The following is a 23500-nucleotide window of genomic DNA, read 5'->3' on the forward strand; positions in this document are numbered from 1 at the left end:
AGTGCCAAGCTTGCCTGGTTTAGGATGGCTGGTTTCTGCTTAGTCTTCTCAGTAAAGGACAAGCCCTCTCTATAGGAAGACCATGTCATCTGGAGATTCAGGATGTCTGTCACTGAATCAAAAATTAATAGGCATGCCAAGAGAAAAAAAATAGACGATAGAAAATAGACTCATAGGTAATTCGGATATTGGAGTTGGTACATTTGGATTTATAGTGATTCCATTTATATATTTATATTCACACACACGTGCTTGGTGACAAGTTCCCCTACCCACTGAGCCTTCTTTCTGGCCCCCGTTTGGGTTTTAAAGTCACGATGACTAGTAAATTAAAAAAAAAAAAGATAGGCAAAGGGGAACAGCCAACAGGCCATCGAAGAATGCAAAAGCATACAATCTGAAGTTAAGGATTCCACAGATGGCTTTATAGCAGAAGGAAGAAATAAAACACATTTTTAAACCAGTTCTCTTTCCCCGTGGTGCAAACAAGAATGGGAGAATCTGCAGATGCCACCATGTCTGAAGTATCCTGGGAGGAAGGGGCATGCCTCTTCACCCTAAAACTCTGTTTCTAGCAGTTTGTGTCTTCGAGGGCAGCAGGCAGCAAAGGAGACATCTTTGGACGGACGGAAGCCGAGAGGACAGCGCTGGAGTTGGTGACAAAGCAAAAATGGTAACAGGTGGGTGTGGATCTCAGCGAAGAGCACCAGGGGCAATAAGGGGGCACCAGGGGCAGTAAGGGAGCACCAGGGGCAGTAAGGGAGCACCAGGGGCAGTAAGGGGGCACCAGGGGCAATAAGGGAGCACCAGGGGCAGTAAGGGGGCACCAGGGGCAGTAAGGGGGCACCAGGGGCAGTAAGGGGGCACCAGGGGCAATAAGGGGGCACCAGGGGCAGTAAGGGAGCACCAGGGGCAGTAAGGGGGCACCAGGGGCAGTAAGGGAGCACCAGGGGCAGTAAGGGAGCACCAGGGGCAGTAAGGGGGCACCAGGGGCAGTAAGGGAGCACCAGGGGCAGTAAGGGAGCACCAGGGGCAGTAAGGGAGCACCAGGGGCAGTAAGGGAGCACCAGGGGCAGTAAGGGGGCACCAGGGGCAGTAAGGGAGCACCGGGGAAGTAAGGGAGCACCACCAGGGGCAGTAAGGGAGCACCAGGGGCAATAAGGGGGCACCAGGGGCAGTAAGGGAGCACCAGGGGCAGTAAGGGAGCACCAGGGGCAGTAAGGGGGCACCAGGGGCAGTAAGGGAGCACCAGGGGCAGTAAGAAGGGAGCACCAGGGGCAGTAAGGGGGCACCAGGGGCAGTAAGGGAGCACCAGGGGCAGTAAGGGGGCACCAGGGGCAGTAAGTACAGGGCCAGCATGGCCCGTTTCCATTCTTCTTCTTTTTTTTTCAAGGCAAATCGCCTCAATAATAATTGCCCCCCCATGCATGACACTGCTCAGGTGGTCAAGGAGCTGAGACTGGATAGGCCATGGGCATAGGAGAAAACTAAACACTGCCATTCCACTAGAGGAACAGAGCAATAAAATGACTCCCAGTGGCATTCTACTATACCCATAGATAAGAGAAAAAGAATGGTCCAGGTGGAAATAATGTATATATTATTGCTGTTGTATATGCATGAGAAGTAAATGTAGCAACAAGGCCTTGATGAAGCAGCCTTGTTTTTTAAAGGTAATATTATCACAGTTTAGACAATACTGCTTCATAGAATCTTTATTCCAGACTCCTACTGTCCTGTGATGTGTGTGTGGCCTAAGTTCATGACACAGTGTTAATTACACAGTCTCTTTATTGCTGTTCTATCATGAGTCAGTACTCCAGCACAGCAGAAGTACTGCTTGCAGGTTTCTGCATCATCATCATTATTGGTATTACTATTATTATTTTTTTTTTAAAGATTTATTTATTTATTATGTATATAGAGGAGGGTGCCAGATCTCATTACAGATGGTTGTGAGCCACCATGTGGTTGCTGGGAATTGAACTCAGGACCTTTGGAAGAGCAGTCGGTGCTCTTAACCTCTGAGCTATCTCTCCAGCCCTGGTATTACTATTATTATTAATCGTTATTCCTAATTTTTCCTGAGACAGGGTATGAATATGTAGAGTGAGCTGTCTTTGTACTTGAATTCTCCTGCCTCAACTTTTTGCATGCCAAGATTGCAGGCCTGAGCCATTATGCCCAGCAAATCTTTTAGATAATTAATGTACTGCTTTACGTTTTTGTACAGGTATGTATTGCATGCTGAGAATATTCTCTGCACCCTCACAGTCCTCTTCCTCACCCATTCACCTCCCATTGTTTCCCTCAGACAGATTATTTTCATCTCTCTGTCTCTCTCTCTCTCTCTCTCTCTCTCTCTCTCTCTCTCTCTCTCTCTCTCTCTCTCTCACACACACACACACACACACACACACACGGTTTCATGTATCTATATAAAATCAATCATTTGTTTCAGAGACTGGCTTAATTCACTTAATACAACTACCTCCAGTTTCAGCCAGTTTTATTTTCAAATGTCTTAACTTCGTTCTTCTTTATGGCTTAAAAAGTCCACCGTGTATATATGCCCTATTTCCTTTATCTATCCCTTATCCAATGTTGGTTTTGTAGCTCAACCACTGTGAACAGTGCTGCAATAAACACTGACGTGCAAGTGTCTGAAATGTTGACTTGGAGTCCTTGGGTAAATGTCCAGAAGTAGTATAGCTGGGTCATATGGAAGATGTATTTGGAGAAATCCCCACACTGATTTCCAAACTGGCTGGACTGGTTTACATTCCATCAGCAATGTACATCCTCACCAGCATTTTTTTTATTCCTTCTTCCTCCCTCCTCTGCCTCTTGTTTGTGTGTGTGTGTGTGCACTTTCGTGTGTACCCACCCTTGGAGGCATGTGGGAAGGCCAGAGGCTAACATCAAACTGCCTGACTCATTCATTTCCCTCCCTTTAAAGATGGTTTATCTTTGAGTCAAGTTCTGTCACTGAACCTACAGATCGTTGTTTAGCTAGGCTGACTGGACAGTGAGTGTGCAAGGATCTTCCTGTGCCCATGTCACTCCAGGTGCACTCTGGGGTGGACTTCTGAACTCAGGTCCTCACGCTTGTGTGTGAACACTTAACCTACTGAGCCGTCTCCCCAAATCTTGTTTTCCTAGCGACTGTCCTTTTGACTGAGGTGAGAGGGAGTCTCCACATAGCTTTAATTTGGATTTCTCTGGTGGCTAGTGAAGATGAACGTTTTCTTCATGTTTACTGGCCACTTGTATTTCACGTTTGATGCAAACACACACACACACACACACACACACACACACACACACACACACACACACACACCAAGACAACACCCCCATCTCCATGCTGGGATTTTGTCTGGTTTACTTTGCACAGGTCTTATGTATATCACTAGGATTTCAAATGTGCAACTGCCATGCTGTGTTCTGGAAGATACTGTTTCCTTGTAAGCCATCCACCACCTCTGGCTCTCACAGTCTTTCTGTAACAATCCCAGAGCCTTGGGAGGAGGGAGTGTGATACACTCATTAATAACATACTGCAGTCTCTTATTCTCTACACCTTGACTGAGAGATGCAACAATCTATGGGTATATTGGTAAGTCATTAGGAGTGATTTTAATACTGTCTCCATTTAGCAGAATAGTAGTAGGTGCTTGCCTGGGGACTATGGCCTGTCTAGATAATGATGTCAGATATAGATTTCATGTCATGGAGTGGGCCTTAAATCCAATCAGAGATGGTTGGTTATGCCCATGCCCTTTGTGCCACTATTACACAGGTTGTTTGTTACTATACCTCTCAGAATTCATAGCTGGATAAGGCTGATGATCACTTTTTTCTTCCAGTGGTTTGCATAGCACTTTCAAGTACTCTGAAAGCTAGTCAGTAAGGATGAAACTTCCGGGTCAGCACAAAGCTTGATTTCTCCATGTTTTTTTTTTTTTTTTTTTTTTTTTGGTTTTTTCGAGACAGGGTTTCTCTGTGTAGTTTTGCGCCTTTCCTGGAGCTCACTTGGTAGCCCAGGCTGGCCTCGAACTCACAGGGATCCGCCTGCCTCTGCCTCCCAAGTGCTGGGATTAAAGGCGTGCGCCACCACGCCCGGCGATTTCTCCATGTTTTATGACTCAAGTATGTGGTATCTTCGGCAACAGATTCTTAAAACCAAGTTCTTGAGGTTAATCAAGAGCATTTGCAGTAGTCTGTATTATTTGGGGGGAATGCCTATGGGATTTCACTGTCCAGTAACTCCAAAAGAGGTAGTGCTGGGCTTTCTACTTGCCAGCCCATAATATACAGTAGGGACATCATTGTTCTGTTCTATGTAACTGCATTTAAACTCAGTGTGGAGGTTCCTCAGAAAGTTAGAAATAGATCTACTGCATGACATTGGGCTTTTCTCCATCTTATGAAGGTAATATTTCTCTTTAATATTTTATTACCATAACTTATTTTATATTTGAATAGTTTTTTTCTTCCTAAGAGTTCTAGTGACTTAGTAGGTATGCCTGGAAATTTACCTTCCATCTCCATTGCCATATTTTGTAGCAGAAACAGTGAAAACAAGTTTTTTTTTTTTGGTTTTTCAAGACAGGGTTTCTCTGCATAGCTTTGCGCCTTTCCTGGAGCTCACTTGGTAGCCCAGGCTGGCCTCGAACTCACAGAGATCCACCTGGCTCTGCCTCCCGAGTGCTGGGATTAAAGGCGTGCGCCACCACCGCCCGGCCACAAGTTTTTTTTTTTTTTATTTGTTAAATTTCTTCATTTATTTTACATCCCAACCCCAGTTTCCCCTACCTCCTATCCTCCCATTCCCTTCTCCCTCCTCCCTTTCCTCCGCTGTCCCCCAGTCCACTCCTCCTCTGTTTCTGTTCAGAAAGGGGCAGCCTCCCATGGGTGTCAAAGCATGGCATATCAACTTGAGGTATGACTAAGCTCCTCCCCTTGTATTAAGGCTGAGCAAGGCAACACAAAAGCCAGCCAAAATATTAAGGACAGTCCCTGCTCCCACTGCTAGGAGTCCCACAAGAAGACCAAACTACACAACTGTCATATCTATGCAGAGGGTCTAGGTTGGTCCCATGCAGGCTCCCTAGTTGTCCAGACTCTGAACTCCTATGAACACAGGTTAGTTGTTTCTGTGGGTTCCCTTGTGATGGCCTTGCCTCCCCTCCTGGCTCATACAATCCTTCCCCCCTTCTCTTCAACAGGATTCCCTGAGCTTGGTCCAGGGCTTGGCTTTGGGTCTCTGTATCTGTTTCCACGAGTTCCTGAATGTAGACTCTCTGATGACAATTGGGGTAGTCACCAGTCTGATCACAGGAGATGGACAGTTCAGACTACACATCCACTGTTGCTAGGAGTCTTTGCTGGGGTCATCTAAGTAAGCAATTTTTAAAATAATTTATTCTTATTTTATGTACAGTGGTGTTTTGCCTGCATGCACGTCTGTGTGAGGGTGTCAGATCTTGGAGTTACAGATAGTTGTAAGCTGCTATATGGGTGCTGGGAATTGAACCTGGGTCCTCTGGAAGAGCAGTCAGTGCTCTTAACTGCTGAGCCATCTCTCCAGCCCCCAGAAAGCAAGTTTTAAAGAAAAGGATGCATAAAAATGCATATACACTTATACACTGATCACAGATTTTGCCAAAGGTACAAAATGCTACACAAAGAACCAAACTAGACACTTGACAGGGGCAACTCAAGAACAAAACTCTTGGCCCACAGAAGAGCTGCTGGGAGCCACTGGCATGGTGGAAGAGGCCTGCCCTGGGATCTCAGGCACCATGGGAGCCCTGCTCATGCAGCAGCTGCAGAGAGACTTTCTGAGTGCGGTAGAACTACAGATCCAAACAGTTTTGAGAGGCTCGTAGGGTTCCTACTACATTCGCTCATATCAACTTTTATTTTTATTAAGGAAATAATAAATAGTTTGATAGCAACTTGATCTTCTTCACTGCAATATAATTCATAATGTACATCTAGTACAATGTCTTCATTACACACTTATAAATTTGATTAAGATCAACATGTAGGAACTGTATTGTAACATGTAGGATTTGAGATAGGAGATTTTTATGTGAATAAAAAGTAAATACAAGTTTTACATCCTTGAGTTGGTGCATTAAATATATATCCTTGTTAATAATTGGATAATTAAACTAGTGGCTTCCAAAGCACCAGCATATTCTGAAAAGACATTAGAAAACAACAGAATCAAGAGAGCAAGTGCATTAAGGCTTCTGCAAAGGATTCTCATTAGTAAAAATCATTTTAATGATTCTTAAAAACACACATTTATCATTGTCAAACTCTCTTTATGAAACCCTACATTAAAAACAACTTCAACCTTTATGAATTTAAACTCACACTGAAGAACACAGTGAAAGAGAAAAAGCTTTTCAAAGAGGGCTGTTTCAGTAAAAGGATTACAAAACGTTTGGTAACTTGAGATGCTAGTTTGGAACGTATGCTACTAGTTCAAGCTCCGACTCAACAAATGTTTAAAATATTTGAGTTTTAGAACAGTGCCAAAATAAATCACATCTTTTCTAGAGATGACATATTTAGTTAAGCATGGGCAATATAAATCTTTCAACCATTTCATGTATTTGTTTAAAAACCCCAGAAACCACATGCACTTCCAATAAAACATGCACAAGATGCTGAACTCGCCGGAGCCTAACAACTGACTTACAAATCAGTTTTAAAGAGGCGAATGTGCTTTTGTGTGTGTCTGTGGTTATGTATGCAATGTGCAAATACAGGGTTAGCTGTGAACGAGTTACCAAGAACACATTGTTTTATGTGAAAAATCAGTGTATCATTCAAATCACATGGAAGATGATTGAACATCTGTCACAGTTATTTCACCATAGAATGCCAGATGTGTAATCACCATGTGAAGGTGGCAATATCAAGAAGTTATTATGATCTCTAAAAACTGTGCACAAGGGTATTTCTATGTAACCCTTTTCATACTAAAGCTACAAGCCTCTTTTAAACCTGTTTTTATTTTGGGTGTGTGAAATGAAAACTCTATTAGTAAGCGACCCAATAAGAAGATTCTTCAGTTTGTTTGGTTAATGAAATACAAAAAACAGAAGCTTAAAATATGTATTTCATGAAGTATTTTTTTTTTACTATTTTAATTACCTTAAACACAATGGCTCATTTATCAAAATCAAAGTTATTATATATTAATCACTGATTTTGTTGTAGTGCTTATATGTTGCTTGTAACCCATTACTTTGCCTATAGCTGTTTTGTTTTGTTTTTGTTTTTGTTTTTGTTTTTTATCAGATATGTGCTCTACAAAGCAGAGTGCGCATGGAAATATACTCTACCATTCTATAACACTGCAGTGTTAGGTGTTTGGAACAGACCACATTAGAAACAGTTCAGAATAACTCCTGCCTATGTTTAAGTGAGACCAAGTACATGCAAAGATGAGAATAACATCAAGGGATTTATGTGTGTAGTTCAAAACACAGAAAGAGATGCAATAATTTTTTAGATTACTAGAGAATTCCTGCATAAGTGTAAAGAGGAAACCGAACAACAGTAGCAGAAATTACAGAAGTTAAAAATGTATCTTTTGAGACATCACTTCTAATCTAAATATTTTGTATTTATGGTTGTGTGTGTGCCTACTTGAGTTGTATGTGTCTTGTGTGCATACAGGTGCTCATGGAGGTCAGAGGGTGTTGGATCCCCCAGACTGGAGTTATAGGTAGTTATGAGGCACTTGACTTGGGTGCTGGGAATTAACCTTGGGTTTTCTAAGAAATCCGATCACCAAGACATCTCTCTAGTGGCAGACACTGACACCTTTGCTATGCTCCAGTGGACGGCCCTACATGAAAAGTTATATGGGCAGCACAAATGAGGTTGCTGGGTTATTAAATTAAAAAGAAAACAAGATCCAAAGTTGGACCAGGCAGGGATGTTGGGAAGATCTGGGAAGAGTTAGTGGTAAATATGATTAATGGGAAATGATCAAGAATTAACAAATAATTGAAAATAAAAATATTTACCATACTATTTCTTACAGAGAGACGGAGAGCCCTATAATTTAACGGGGGTCAGTCCTGAGACCTCAGTCCTCAGAACTTCCAAGAGGCTCTTCATTTGCTTCCTTATCAGAATGAATGTAATAACAATCACCAGAAAAACAATAAAAACCAATGCTAAAATCTGTAGAGCAATTATCATGTGGCTACTGGTAGAGTCAAAGAAAAAAAAAAGATGTGAAATGATGATTTTGCAGATCAAGTGTTATGACCAATAGTAGTCTTTTCTTTAAAGTCTTGCTTACTTTAAGAAGGGAGCTCCCACCGGTCGGTGGTGGCTCACGCCTTTAATCCCAGCACTCGGGAGGCAGAGCCAGGCAGATCTCTGTGAGTTCGAGGCCAGCCTGGGCTACCAAGTGAGTTCCAGGAAAGGCGCAAAGCTACACAGAGAAACCCTGTCTCGAAAAACCAAAAAAAAAAAAAAAAAAAAAAAAAGGGAGCTCCCATGCTCCTATAGGAACAGATATGGTAATGCCTAAAGCAGAAAACACTGTGGAGAGTGGCATTCTCGGCAGTTGCCCGGCTTCTCAGGAATTGGCATCTTGGTGTTCAGTGGTTAGTCCTTCGTAAAAAATAGCGATGAGGTGGAAGACTGCTGTTGGGCGTTCTCAAGTGTGCAAAATCAAGACAGAAGTTGTCTGGCCTGGCGTTGAATGCCTTGGGACACCTGTGCTGAAGAATAGTGGGTGTCGGAGTTGTTCTCTGGGTTTCATTTTTTTTAGTACCTTGCTCTGTACAACTGTCCAGGAACCGGTTGCTCTAAGTGACGTTTGGAAGTTGTAAAATGTTTTTATTTCACCATGTGTATTCTAAGATTTCAGAGTAAATAACTTAAGGAAAGCGTCTGTTTCTCAAGACCAAACTGAACATTCAGCTTTACCTGTGATTATGTTAAGAGCAGTCGGGAATGGCTTTTTTCTTTACTTACCTGTATCCCCGGGTAACTTAGGAGATGCTGTGTCTTCACACAGGGCGTTGTTACGGAGCCCAAGGAAGCGACTCAAGCACTAGCTTCTGTGACTAAGTGGTCCCTGGTCTATCAGAGGCTGTGACACTCTCTGTGACCATGGAACAGATGCAGTTAGCTTACTTTTAATGCCTGCTATCATTTATCTTCTAATTCTCATAGTTTAAAAATCACTAAGAGTGTGAGTGAATTTCAAATTTGAATGCAGTGAGATGATTCTAATTATCTGTTAGCTTCATTTTACAGATTTAGTAAGGAGGAAACAGAGTATGTCAGTGTTCTGTTTCATATTTCATTTATGACAAAGGGCCTCAGAATATTCTACAGTTAAAAGATACATAAAAAGGATATTTTCCAATAGCACATGGAAGAATGGTATAGCCTATCATTCTGAATATATTTATCCTGAAAACAGGAAACGATAAATAATTTAGCTCATTCTTACAGATGAATTAGGAACTTAGAAAAGTTTCTGCCTATAAAATTTTCACTAACTCAATATTTTTTGCTCATTTCATCCTGTTCCAGGAGTGGCCTTTCAGCTATCCAATCTGTAAAACTGACAATATTCTCCATGAATATTCATAACATCTATGATGAGAAGTGGCTTATGTCTTAAATAAATTCAAAAGTGGATAACTTGAACCAAATTGCAAGAATGCTTTTTTTCTAAGTCCTCATATTGGACACTATACTTTTTGTATAATTATCTATTAGGTTCTCTTCTACCACACCAAAAATCATAATCTAAAAAATAGCAAGAATGCTAACAGGTTTGATGTCTTCTTTCTTGCCTTTTAGGCTAGACATGCTGACTGGCACATGCTAATTTTCAAGCCCAAAGTGTCCCAGACTATGAGCAGAAACTTGGTTATTTCTACAGCTTAAGTGACACTCAGATAATCACCCATACTCAACATTAAAAAAATACCAATAATATGTATACATAAGTGCATATTAATAACCTTTTTATTGTAAACAGTATATATTATCTATAGTGAATCAAGTGCACATTAATAATCTTTTTATTGAAAACAGTGTATATTACCTATAGTGAAACAAAACCATGCCTTGATGGCTGCCATCTTAATGTACTATTAAAGCAAATTATACACTTCACTCATGGCATCTATACTTAATATTCTTCCATATTAAGAACAAAAGCTACACAATACATTGAAGGTAGGCTACATTCTCTCATGTCTGAACTTCTCCCATCAGTTAAGAAATATACTCTATACTGAAAACGCATTTATTTGAAGTTGTGACCTAACACAGTGGATTAAGGCTTAGACAATATTTACTTTACTGCACTTCGATTCAGAAAGGGCCATATGCGAGGGTACACTCCTGACCGACTTCGCACATTTTTATAGTACACCGGCAGAAAGAATTACATTAAAGGCACAAATATAAAATAGCTACAAAACAAGCTGCGGCGTTATAATTGGTAAAAGCCCGTAGTTAATATATTTGGATAAATAGTTGAAGTCAGCAGCAAAGTGGTTAAACATTTGTGATTTGATTTTATCTCAGCTTGGAATGTGGTTGGAGTGTCCCACTTCTAACAACTGTTTGCTAAGTTAAGGCTTTTAGTGTTTACACAGTGTTGAATGAAGCAGCCTGGCCACCAGATGTGATTGCTTGCCCCAGACTGGGTGTTTTTCAGTCAGATCACTGTCCTCACAGCGCCTGTTCCAACCTTCTTCCTCAGGACATCCACCAGTCTTTCTAACCTAAGGACGGGCAGGGGAAAGAGAAAAAGAAAAAGAAAAGTGCAATTATTATCGAGAATATTCTGGCTGCAGTGAAGAGTACGTGCTTGTGACCAGCTCATCCCGGTAGTCATGTTAAGAAACAAGCATTGCTGTGAGTGAGAGACACAGAGTGCTAAGAATCTGAGGTTAAAAAAAAAAACAGTACAGCATGAATTTTAACTCAGATTCTTGATTATGTTAGTTAGATGTCACACAAAATATACACACCACTCATCTGAATACATTTATCTACTTGCAGAAAAGTTGTGGATGAATTATCTACTAAAGACAAGATGGCCTGTCAAGCAAAGAGCAGCCTCAAGCAGGTATCTGTGAGAGAACCATGTCTTTCAGTGCAGACATCTAAGCAGGCTGAGGTGTGTTCCTTAGCTAAATACATGGTGCATTAGTTGGTATACAGCACAGCTCTTGCACAGCAAATCACATTCTTTTTCACAGTCAGCTGATTAAAATAAAGACATGAAAAATTTAATGTTCTAGTAGCATGGGAATAAAACGTACACATGATTTGACACTGATACAATCTGACTTCCAGTGCTATATATTTTTTTTAAAGTTCCTATTCTGAGTAGTACACACTAGGAGTTACCTATATACATGCTTTTTTGGTTGATTAAAAACCTGCTGATTAAACTGACAACCACCTAATGTTCAGATGTGGATTCTGTAGTGTTCTTGGGCTATTGCATGGAGAAAAAGCATACTCCTATGGACCAGCCAACTCTGCTTAACAAAAGATGATGGAGTCAGAACAGTAGCTCAGTTTTTTCCTTTCCTTTTCTTTATTAGAAGCACAAAACCTCAGCCAAACCTCTCTCTTGATGTCATAGACAGAAAAACCTTCTTTATAAACGAGAACCAATGGTCTTGTGTTTCCTCCACAGAGACCAGTGATCAACAGTCGTTTTTGCTCCCCTGTGCCTCATTTATATGGCCCTTCACAAATAAACAAAGCACAGAGCAAGACGCTAAAGACTGAGAACGCAGTAAGGGATGGACAATCAACTGCACGCGGCATTGGAAACCAGAGCACGTTTAGTGGATGACTACACATAGCAGGAATCCTGCTATCAGTGATGAGGGCCATGACACAAACACCCAGGAACTTGGGAGTCTTGGGTTAGAAATGTAGCTATGGCCTCAAGAGTGAAATGTAAATCTTACTCGTTTATTATTATATGTTTTTTTTTTCAGCTGTATAAATTAAATGCGGATAAGGTAGAGCCACTAAAAACAGTCTAGGGGTACAAATACCTGACTTAGGCCGGGCAGTGGTGGTGGCGCACACCTTTAATCCCAGCACTCAGGAGGCAGAGCCAGGAGGATCTCTGTGAGTTTCAGGCCAGCCTGGTCTACAGAGTGAATTCCAGGAGAGGCACAAAGCTACACAGAGAAAACCTGTCTCAAAAAACCAAACAACAACAGCAACAACAAAAACACCTGACTTAGACAATTCATGGAAAAATCCATTGCATTCACAGATTAGCCTGTTTTCATTGGACATTGCCAAGTGGTGAAGTGGACCTACCTGACAAACTCTGAAGATTTCAATTGATGGGAGTACATAAATCTTTTAAGGCAAAGCTTTATTAACTTGAATTGTGGAAGGGGGTATACCAGTTCTAGTGTGAATTAAAAATACTAAAAGTTTGTTGTTAAAATCGAGTTATGACTTAAATTAACTTCTTTTGGGGCTATATTAGGATCAAATCCAGGGTTTTGTGCATTCTAGGCAAGTGCTATATCACTGAACTAAAAGCCAAGGCCTTGAACCAAGTCATAACAAATTATTCCCAGGAGAAATCTTAGCAAATCATTAATAATATTTCAGGCCATTACTAACATAAAATATTTTCAGTTAATGAAATATATCCCTGCCTCATATCATTCATAATACTAAGTAGTAAGAAAAGTTCCTTATAAAAATGAAAGTAAGTCCTATGATGTATTATAATTACTATTACTATAAAACCAGACTCAGTAGGATACCAAATTGCTCGAACAAATCCATGCAGTACTTCTTTCTGGCTTTTTCTTTACAGATAACGTGTCTTACTTTTCTTTCCTCTTTATACATTTGGATATCTTGCTAAGGTAAGAGGTTAGGAGGAAATACTTAAATATCATGTTTTGCAATGTCTACCATATTTCAACAACTAGTACATCAACCACATTCTCAGCTTATCCAGGTTAAATAGTTTATGAAAATTTGATCTCAAAAATGAGAAAAATGTCACCTATTCCATTTTGTAAGAATGCTCTGACTTCTGAAACACAATGAAGCTCCTATTTCTTCTGTAGGGATGGAATACACCTGCCAATCCGAGGCTGTGCCAACAGGAAGGTTGGCATGTATGCTGAACATCTTACAGGATTTGCCTGTAGGCTAGTCTTTACCACCCTATTTTAAAAAATATCATGCAGCTCACTAAAATAGGCCCCAACTGTTTCGTATTAACCAATAACATATTCATGAGGGTTTCATGGGATAGGAAAGGGCTACAGTGGGGACTAGGAATTTTGAATCTGAGGTAACTGAAGGACTGATAAAAACTCTCAGATTGGCTGTGAGGCAAATGGTGATAAATCTGGGCCTTCTTTCCTTGTTTTTATCTTAAAGACATTTACGTTAATGTTTAGGTTACCAGAATCCTATAAATTTCAGATCACATGGTAATAGATAATCTGTCTTAGTAGGGTCATTATACCCGTCTCCTAGGTCAAATTAAAAAAGAATTTGCTGGCATATTTAACTTCTTTTAGCAAGCACACTTTGCAAAATAGCAAATTCATGCCAATTCATTTAGAAAATAATACATGGTTAAAATCTATTATTTGTTTTAATGGAATTTCTATACAACTTGAAGACTAAATTTATAACTATTTTGGTAGAAATCCTATTTTTCCAATTGAGAATTTAATTTTTCTTAGTAGTTATATAATTACATATGCACTATAATGAAATTAACTTTTGCATAAAATTGTAATCTGGAAGTTATTTGGCATTTTTATGTGTTTTGCCCCCATGTATCACTATGAAGGAGTCCTGTGATATATTTTATATGTACGTAATAGTAAATGAGGAATGCCTACGTGCCAAGAAGTCTTGAGAGGACATTTGTTCATGTATTTAATGTTCACTATAACTCTACAGAGAAGATATTATAATCAGACGGTGGAAACAAAGGCTCCTGAAGGGAACTGATCAGTGCCTTGCAGCTAGCGGGTTCTGGAGTTGGGATGTAATGCTGGGCTGGACGACTGAAGTCCCTCATCTCTCCAACGTATTATGTTTGAAAAAGTTACCAAAGCCCTCCCTTCTGCGTTCTGTCTGCATTGCTGTGGGATTGAATTACTATTACTATTATTATTATTAGTTTTTCAAGACAGGGTTTCTATGTGTAGCTTTGTGCCTTTCCTGGAACTTGCTTTGTAGACCAGGCTGACCTCGAACTCACAGAGATCCTCCTGGCTCTGCCTCCCGAATGCTGGGATTAAATGCGTGCGCCACCACCTCCCAGCTGAATTACTATTATTAACTGGAAAGTTATTGCAACGGGATAGAGAAGAAAGGCAGAGCAATTCCTCAAAATTAACTGACTTGTATCCAAGTAAATAGCTTGCACACAGGAGCCATTTTTCCGCTTCAGTACTAGGTTTGAGGCCAGCGAAAGCAAGGCAAACGCTCTGCAAGTGGAATACATCCCAGATTCTTTCACTTTTGAATTTAAGATCGAGTCTCTCGAATTGCTCAGGTTGGCCTCGAACTCATTCTGAAAGACCAGATACAGTAAGAATTCTTGTACTCTCATATTAATTAATATGGAAATTATTTTCTAAAGTGGGACTCAAGCTAAGCCTAGTGGCACCAGCCTATAATCCCAACAACTCACGAGGCTATGATTTCTGTGGTTTCTGACATTCCTAGGAGACACAATTTCACAGTAAACTCCCTGATCCTCTGGCTCTTACTAATTTCTTTTACTATTATGACTATTTTTTCTTATATTAGACTTTTAAATGGTGATCTAACTTAATTATCTTTGCTTTACGTGTGTGTGTGTGTGTGTGTGTGTGTGTGTGTGTGTGTGTGTGTACATGCATGCATGTGTGTGGAGGCTAGAGGTTGACATTGAAGTCTTCCTCCATTTTTTTTCACCTTATTTTTTGAGACAAAGTCACTCACTGAACCTGTAGCTCACTGATTCATTTAAGGTATATGCTGTGGGATGTTCTGTATGTCCTGTGGGAGCCCTTCTTGGGTTCTTTGTGGCGTTACCCAGCAGGTCCGCATAGAGGATGATTAGGACCATGGGCCTGAGTGCAGGTGTCTGAGATGGTCTGCATTTGGCTGTGCTGGGGGATGGTCTGTATGTCAAGTTGTTCTGATTGATCAATAAATAAAACCTGATCGGCTGTGGCTAGGCAGGAAGGATAGGCGGGACTAACAGAGAGGAGAAATAAAAGAACAGGAAGGCAGAGAGAGACACTGCAGCCGCCGCCATGACCAGCAGCATGTGAAGACGCCAGTAAGCCACCAGCCACGTGGCAAGGTATAAATTTATGGAAATGGTTAATTTAAGATAAAAGAACAGTTAGCAAGAAGCCTGCCACGGCCATACAGTTTGTAAGCAATATAAGTCTCTGTGTTTACTTGGTTGGGTCTGAGTGGCTGTGGGACTGGTGGGTGACAGAGATTTGTCCTGACTGAGGGCAAGGCAGGAAAACTCTAGCAACAGGTATAGAGACTGGCCAGAGATTACCTTCACCTATAGATAAGATGGCTCCTTATCCTGAAGAATATCAGTGAGTTCTACAATCTGAATGGCGTTGAACTTTAAAATTAAAAATGGCTAACACTGTAAATTTTAGAAGTTTTACCCCCAAAAAAGTATCAGTGCTGGAAAGATGTCTCTGTGTTTAGGAACACTTGCTCTTGCAGTGGACCCAAGTTCAACCCTCAGCACCTCAAGTGGCTCACAACCAATGAACCTCTAGTTCCAGGGGATCTCATGCCCTCTTCTGACACAAGCCGGCACACGCACATATACAATAAATGAACAATAAATTTAAACCATCATAGACTTGAAGGCCTTAGTGAGAGCTGCAGCAATGCAGATGGGAACATGGGGGATGACTGGAAAGATATGTGAACATAGGCTCAAAAGTACTCAGTGACTCTGGAGGGAGTGAGAGGAGAGCAGGAGAGGCAAGAAGGTTAACTCCCGGTGTCTAGTACTGGTGACTAGGTAAACAGGAATGCTCTGAGGCAAAGTAGAGGAAATACCAGATTTCTGCTAGGAGTTCTCCCTGTGAAGATTAGTTTTGTTAGATACTTGTAAATATTAGGGTTTGGTGAGACATGTATGTGGGGATGTTAAGCAAAGGCTTGGATACAAGTTTGTGATAAAGATTGACTTCTGTTTAGTCAACAAATATCTTATGAGCGATTAGGAGCAAGGTGAGAAAGATCACCTCATCAACACATCATTGGTGAATGTTCTATAGTGAGAGATTAAGCATAGCCATCAAATAGCATCTAGTTTGATATAGAAGTAGAGGGCAGGTCTGCAAAGGTTACTGTGGAATGCTTGAAGTAGTATTAAAAAATAAGAATAAAACAATCACCACAAAAACGGTGGAGTGGGAAGTGAGCAAGGGTGGCATATTAGTTGGGGTGACTATTGCTGTGATGAAACACCATGACCAAAATCAACTTGGAGGAGGAAACTTGGGGAGGAAAGGGTTTATTTAGCTAACACGTCTACATCATTGTTTATCATCAATGGAAGTCAGGACAGAACTCAAATAGGGAAGGAACTTGGATGCAGGAGCTGATGTAAAGGTCATGAATGGGTGTTGCTTATTGGCTTTCTCCCCACGGTTTGCTTAGTCTGCTTTCTTAAAGAACCCAGGACCACACCACCCCAGGAGTAGCACCACCACAATTGGCTGGGCCCTCCCCCATCAATCACTAAGAAAATGCCTTACAGTCTGATCTTATGGAGGCATTTTCTCAATTAAGTTTCCCTTGTTTCAGATAACTCTACCTTACGACAAGCTGACTTAGATTAGCTAGCGCTAATGGGTATTCCAGACAGAGGAAATAACATACGAAGGTCTAGAGATAGGAAAAACGTGGTGTGTAATAAGTACCATGAGAGCTATGGTTTGTCAGGATGATGGACTACGAGGTGGAAGACAGAAGGGCATGAGATCAAACAGGCAGGTCATGGGTAGGGTCTATTCTAGTATCCAATGAATGAAAAATCTAGAGCAGTGATTCTCAACCTATGGGTCTTCACCCCTTTGGGGTCAAATAACCTTTTCACAGGGGTCTAATATCAGATATCCTACATATCAGATATTTACATTATGATTCATAACAGTGGCAAAATTACAGTTCTAAAGTAGCAACAAAATAATTTTATGGTTGTGGGTCACCACAACATAAGGAACTGTATTAAATGCCTGCAGCATTAGGAAAGTTGAGAACCACTGTTCTAGAGGAAGAAATAAGAAAAGGAAAGGAGGCACTGGAAGGGGGATAAACCAAGATGAAGTCAGTATACAAAATAAAAATTTGAAAAGAATTTGAGAAAGAGAGAAGTAAAACATGGACCAAAGATGACGTGCTGTCACAGAATAAAGTGTGAGTACTTCAAGAAGGGAGCAATTAACAGAGTGAGGCGATGGTTTAAAGAAAGTTGAAGTAGCCTAGCATGGTGGGTAGCACACACCTTTAATCTCAGCACTTGGAAGGCAGAGGCAGGTGAATCTCAATGAGTTCAAGACCACCTTAGTCTACATAGCAAGTTCCAGGCCAGCCAAGGCTACATAGTGAGACCCTGTCTCAAAACGACAACACACAAACACACACATACAAACAGGGTGGAAATGGAAGATGCCTATTTATTTGACAGAGAAAATGTCAATCATTTGGGTATCGTTTTCAATGGTTGTCCAAGCAGGATAAAGCATAACCAGAATATTAAAAAACTGAAAAGTAAGACAGGCTTTTATATTAAAGCTCACCCAGCAAGTAAAGAGCGTTGTAGCCACTAGGGGATGTCTTAAAAAGAAGATGGGAATATATCTACGGATCATGGAAAAGGAGACCATGGGAAGATTTAAAAAATTGAAGGGAGAAAGAAGAAGGGTCTCAGAGGGTGGTGTCACAGCAGGATTTGTAGGTTAATCTCTGGAAAAATGACTAGACAAGTTTTCCTTGGGGACTACAGGAAAGAGTTGAGGCGGAAACAGCTGTGGACAATTTTGTAGGTGTGGAGGAAGATAATTGTCAGAAATCATGGCAGCTAGATTCAGTTTTCCCCATGGAGTAGGAGACACAGATTTCTGATGAAAACACAGAGGGGAAACTCTGGGAAAGAACAATAAGGGTTTAATGGAATAAGTGGGGAAATGACCATGGCTATGTAACAGGATTGCTATGTGGGACTGGAGACCCATCTCTATGTGGTTAGAGATGACAGTTTTGTAGAAGACACTGGCCATTGTATTAGTATAATTTTCATTTCTCCATCAGCTATGCATGTTGTGAGTGGAAGTGGGAAGGGAAAATTATGTGAATAATTCAGATTATGACTTATATGACTTATAAAGGCATGAGTATATGGAGACTCAAGTGTCTTGGGAAGAAAGTGACTCAACCTAGAATCCATATTATCTAAAGAAAGCAAGTCTATAAAGTCTTGATAGTCTAGGGAAAAATGGAGGGGCCAAGTAACTGGTGTCTGAATTTGTGTTGAGACTAAAAAGCAAGAATAGTTGGAATAGGCAGTGATAACTGTCAGAGAAGCAATATTGCTCTCAGGATCTTTTAGAGGTAGAAAATTTCTGAGCAATGACAATATCTAGAATAAAAGAATAAGGCATGTTATTCATGTACCAAAGATTCTCAGCATACACACAGAAGGTGCAGTAGGGAGTAAGACATTAAATTGAGTATCTGAAATCCACATCAAGTGGTCAGTATTGATTAGGGACTCAGTAGAAATCACTGAGGAAAAGAGAGGAATCGACAGTGAGAGAGGGAGATGTTGTCAACCCAAGAAGGATGTTTTTATTTTTTTTTAATGGATACAAAAGAGATAAAAGTAGTAATAGGGAAGCAAAAGAATTCTCTCTCTCTCTCTCTCTCTCTCTCTCTCTCTCTCTCTCTATGCATGTGTGCATTTGTTCAGGGGTGTGTGTAGGGTGGATGAGTAAGTGTGTGTGTGTGTGTGTGTGTGTGTGTGTGTGTGTGTGTGTGTGTGTGTGTGGTGTTTGCTTGCATGAAGAGGCAAGGCTTATCTCAACTATTGCTTCTTAGGAGTCAGCCTTCTTTCTAAAGACAGTATCTGTCAATAGGATCTGGGACTTGCCAATTAGTCTAGGTTGGCTGGCCATTGAGTTCCAGAGGTCTTCCCGTCTTTCTTTGCCTGACCAGCACTAGGACTAAATGTACGCACCACAAGGTTCAACTTTTTGTATGGATTTCGGGGCTCAAACTCAGGTCCTCATACTTGTATAGTCAGTACTTTATGGACCAAGCTCTCTCTCCAGTCCCTTACATGAGGTATAGAGAAAGATTCTTGCCAGCTAATAAAGAGATATTTTTTGGGCTTTTGCCTGTAATACCAGCATTCAGGATTCTGAGGCAGGAGGATTGCCATAAATTCAAGGTCAGCCTGTGCTACCGAGTGAGAGACTCTGTCTCAAGAAACCACACAGAAATGCACAGAAAGAAATATCCTTGATCAGTTTGTTTTAAGTGGAGTGTGAGTCCAGTGTATTCAGGGCAGAAGTTGCTGACAGACAAAAAGAAGTAACAATGGAATGAAGTTTCCAGATATAGACAGAAAAGAGCCAGGGTCAGAGGGAGAGATAGGAAGGATCGGGAGATATAAAGAACCAAAAGGAAGAAGATAACTCACAGGGCTTATCCACTCTCTCCGGTCAGAAGCTGCAACACCCGAAACCAGGGGATTCTTGCTCAGCTTGAGCCTAACTGAAACATATGACTGTGGGTAACACAGACTCATATAAAATGTACACACGTACATATTTATAAAGATGTGGTCATAGAAAGAACATATACACATATGCTCACAGAAGGACACACTAATGGGCTGTCAAATGAGAAAAGACGTCCGAACACTCACATTTGAAGTGAAAAGGCGGGAGTGGACGCAGGTGCAAAAGTGGGCGGAGAAGCCAGAGTGAATGAAGAGGAAACAAGGAGACACAAGTAGTGAAAATTGGGAAGCTGAATACTAACTGCATGGCCACAAACTTATTTTCTGTTCTGGGAGAAAAGCTGCCTCCTTGCAACTTCCCTACCCGTATTAAATCACCTGATTGATTTCCTATGTAAAATATTGTCAAAATGTTGGAGAGTTCTCAAGTCTTCACCACGTTTCATTTTTTTCCAGTCTAAAAGTTGCCTTCAAATGGCTTTATTAAAATTAATAGATGGCTCACACTATTGACTCTTCTCTGCATGTTCATTATCATGCCTCACGTTTTAAAAATACCCAGCCTATACAATCATAGTTTGACCACTACAAAAAGAAACTGCAATGTCTGTCTCCCTAGAACTGCATGCTTATTCCTATTTATCACAGTCGTTTCCATTACTGGCTTAAGTGGAGCCTAGAGGCAAAGCATTAACCCATTAATACTCCAGCCTACCTGATGAACAAAGCCAAGCCTCCACTCTGGACACATACAGTTTTTGTGTATGTGTGCTTTCTGGAGTGGGATGCTTCCTAAGTTGCCCTATTTTGACTTGAAGTCACAAAGAGGCCTAGTACAGCCTCAAACTCTCAATCTTCCTGGATGCTGGGATTATAGGCACACACATGATGATGTTCAGCTACAATGATTATTGTTGTATCAGCTATTTCCTGCTGTATAATAACCTCAAAGTCACTGCCTTGAAACAAAAGCTACTTTGAATTATGTCCATTTGAGGTGGGAAGTAGGCAGTTTGTCTGTGAGCCTTGCCTAAAATTACTCATGCAGCTAGGGGACCAGGCTTGACACTTGGTCTGCTTTATCGATAGCACCCTCTCTTCCTTCTTCTCTCCTCTTTGTGGTGTGACACACGCCTGTGTGCTCCCATGGGGAAGTGTCTGTGGAGGTCAGGGGCTGCTGTCAGCATGTGTTCCACCATTACTTCCCCACTTCACTGTTTGAGATTGGGGCTCTCACTGAGGCTGGAACGCACTGTTATCAACCAGGCAGGCTGGCCAGCAAGCCTTCAGGATCAACCCTCCACTGCCTAACACTTAGATGCCAGGCATGCACACTCCCCTGAAGGTTCCCTGTGGTGATATTGTGTTCCCCAAAATATTGTGTACCCTAATAAACTTATCTGGGGTCAGAGAACAGAACAGCCACTAGATATAGAGGCCAGAAAATGGTGGCACTCACACCTTTATTCAGTTTGTTTGTACTCCTCTTATCGCCCATTATTCCAGTTGTTGGGTTGTTTTCGCCTTCTTCTTCTCTGTTAGGAAGCACAGGGCTAATACTTAGTTGTGGTTAACTTGCCCATGGACAGAAACAACAAGCAACGTACTTCAACAAAATGTAACATTATTAGCTTTGACTTAAAATTATTTCTAAATAAATAATCTAAGTGAAGTATACATAATTTTGTAACCTCTACTATTCCTCATCACAAGATAATTTTATAGAAATAAAGCTTTCGATAATATTATGACTCTAGAACAATTTGAGGTCATGCTTTCCCTATATTTCACACACGTGTGTCTCTATGTGTGTGCATGCACCAAGGTGTGTGTGTGTGTGTGTGTGTGTGTCTATGTGTGTGCAGGCACCATGGACCATGGTGTGCGTGTGTGTCTATGTGTGTGCACACCATGGGATGTGTGTGTGTGTGTGTGTGTGTGTGTGTGTGTGTGTGTGTAGGGAAGAGGACAACTTTGTGAGTTGGTTACTTGGTTTTCTCCTCCCTCCTTTCTGTGGGCTCTAGGGATAGAACTAGGTTGTCAGGCTTCATGTCAAAAACCTTCTCCCTGCTGAGGTAACTTGCTAGCTCTAAGTTCTTATTCCTAAGTGGCTCTTCTCACTTGTTCTACACAGGTTTGTAGGGATGTTTAGTGCACATACGTGTCATATGAAACCTTGTCATAATTCAAAATTGTCTGCAAAGTTGGACCATAAAGCAGTTCTCAGCCACAGAAAGTTGAGACCTGTTTAGCCGCCTATTATTCCTTTTTCATGTGGCCATAAGATTTTTAAACATGGACAAGAACTATGTTAGATAGGAAAACATTGAGAAAGTGGCAAGAAAGCTATGTTCAGACCTCACAATTCCTGGGTCATTTTATTTAACAGGCTTTAGTTAGCTTCACTTTTAGATATAAAGTAAGTCTGAGACATCGGCCCCACAATGACGCTAAATAAGAAAGGTGGATTTGAGATTAAACTCACCACAGAGAAAGCAGCACATGCACCTTCAGCAGCGCTGTGGTAGACAGGGACACTCCTTAATTAACACCAACAATTCCCAAAGTGGACAGGGCTCCAGAGGCTACCCACCCACTATTTTATGTACAAAATAGCATTCCCTTGTTTTGTGTTGTTTTTTTTGAGACAAAGTCTCACTATGCAGCCCTGGCTATGCCCACCAGGCTCGCTTCAGATACAGAGATCCACTTGCCTCTCTCTCCCGAGTGCTGGGATTAAGGTGAACACTGCTACAACTGGCTAACATCAACTCTTTCTATTTAAACTTAAACAAACTAGAGCCTCACCAAGAAATCATAATATAAATTACTATCTATTTAGATGAGTAATAAATATAGTATTAGACACAGAACAATAGAACCTGGGAAAGGATTAAAGCTCTACCTGCATTTATCTAATATCTCTAGAGAAACTGAATTTCAACCTTTGGATCTTCGAACAGAAACTCTTGTGATTTACCCCGGAATGAATTTTGTAAGTGAGGTGTCTAGATTGCTAACTAGCCTCCCGTTAGTCTATGGAAGCAGTAGCGTAGTACGCGATACCATTAGGAAAGTACTTAATAGAAGATAATGGAGTTATTTTGTTTAAGCTCCTAACTTAACATCAGAAAGTGACTGAGATAATGGAATGAATATCAGGGACATTTATTGGGCTCTTTTGTCTATCAGAGGATATGTGAACCATACTTAAGATTCCCATGGAAACCTAGCATTAGTAACAAGCCTATGAAGCCCCTCCAAGGGAGGGGCAATGTGTATGTATTCTGTTCATTTCATACTTACTTGGCAGAATAGGCTTTCAAAACTCATTTGGGTATTATTTATGAATAATTATTATATTACACACATGCTGGGACTAAGCAGTAATTTTACTTACTTTCTAAATTCTAATGTCACAGATTAAAATTTTGATAATGAGCCCTTAAGTTGGCTTTAAAGCAAAAGAAAGTAAACCATTTCACAGTATGTTAGCATATCCTGCTCATAATCTTAGTAGTTAGAAGGCTGAGGCAGGAGGATTTCAAGTCCAATGACAGACTTGTCTACATGGTTTGGTCCTGTCTGAGCAACAAACAATAGACAAAGAACGTTGTCAGTCACACAATGCAAAGACATGTCGTAAATATTTTAAGTAGTCAAAGCCTTTGAAGAATGCCATCA

At 40.9% G+C, this 23500-nt stretch overlaps 1 protein-coding gene across 11 annotated transcripts in view; it reads right to left on the bottom strand.

Moving 5' to 3' along the window:
- The window catches only part of Mipol1 (mirror-image polydactyly 1), a 299368-nt gene that overhangs the window by 7076 nt on the left and 268792 nt on the right, over positions 1-23500 (bottom strand). For 5 of the 11 annotated variants that reach the window (XM_016007362.3, XM_076550614.1, XM_076550613.1 and 2 more), the window contains one exon: positions 10012-10796. The exons of the other annotated variants lie outside the window; for them this stretch is intronic. In XM_016007362.3, coding sequence (XP_015862848.1) covers positions 10730-10796 — 67 coding nt within the window. In that variant the 3' untranslated portion in view covers positions 10012-10729. Of the gene's footprint in view, positions 1-10011; positions 10797-23500 lie in introns of those variants that run through there. 11 annotated transcript variants of the gene reach the window in all.

Source organism: Peromyscus maniculatus, chromosome 14 (genome assembly GCF_049852395.1).
Source record: "Peromyscus maniculatus bairdii isolate BWxNUB_F1_BW_parent chromosome 14, HU_Pman_BW_mat_3.1, whole genome shotgun sequence".
Lineage (NCBI taxonomy): Eukaryota > Metazoa > Chordata > Mammalia > Rodentia > Cricetidae > Peromyscus > Peromyscus maniculatus.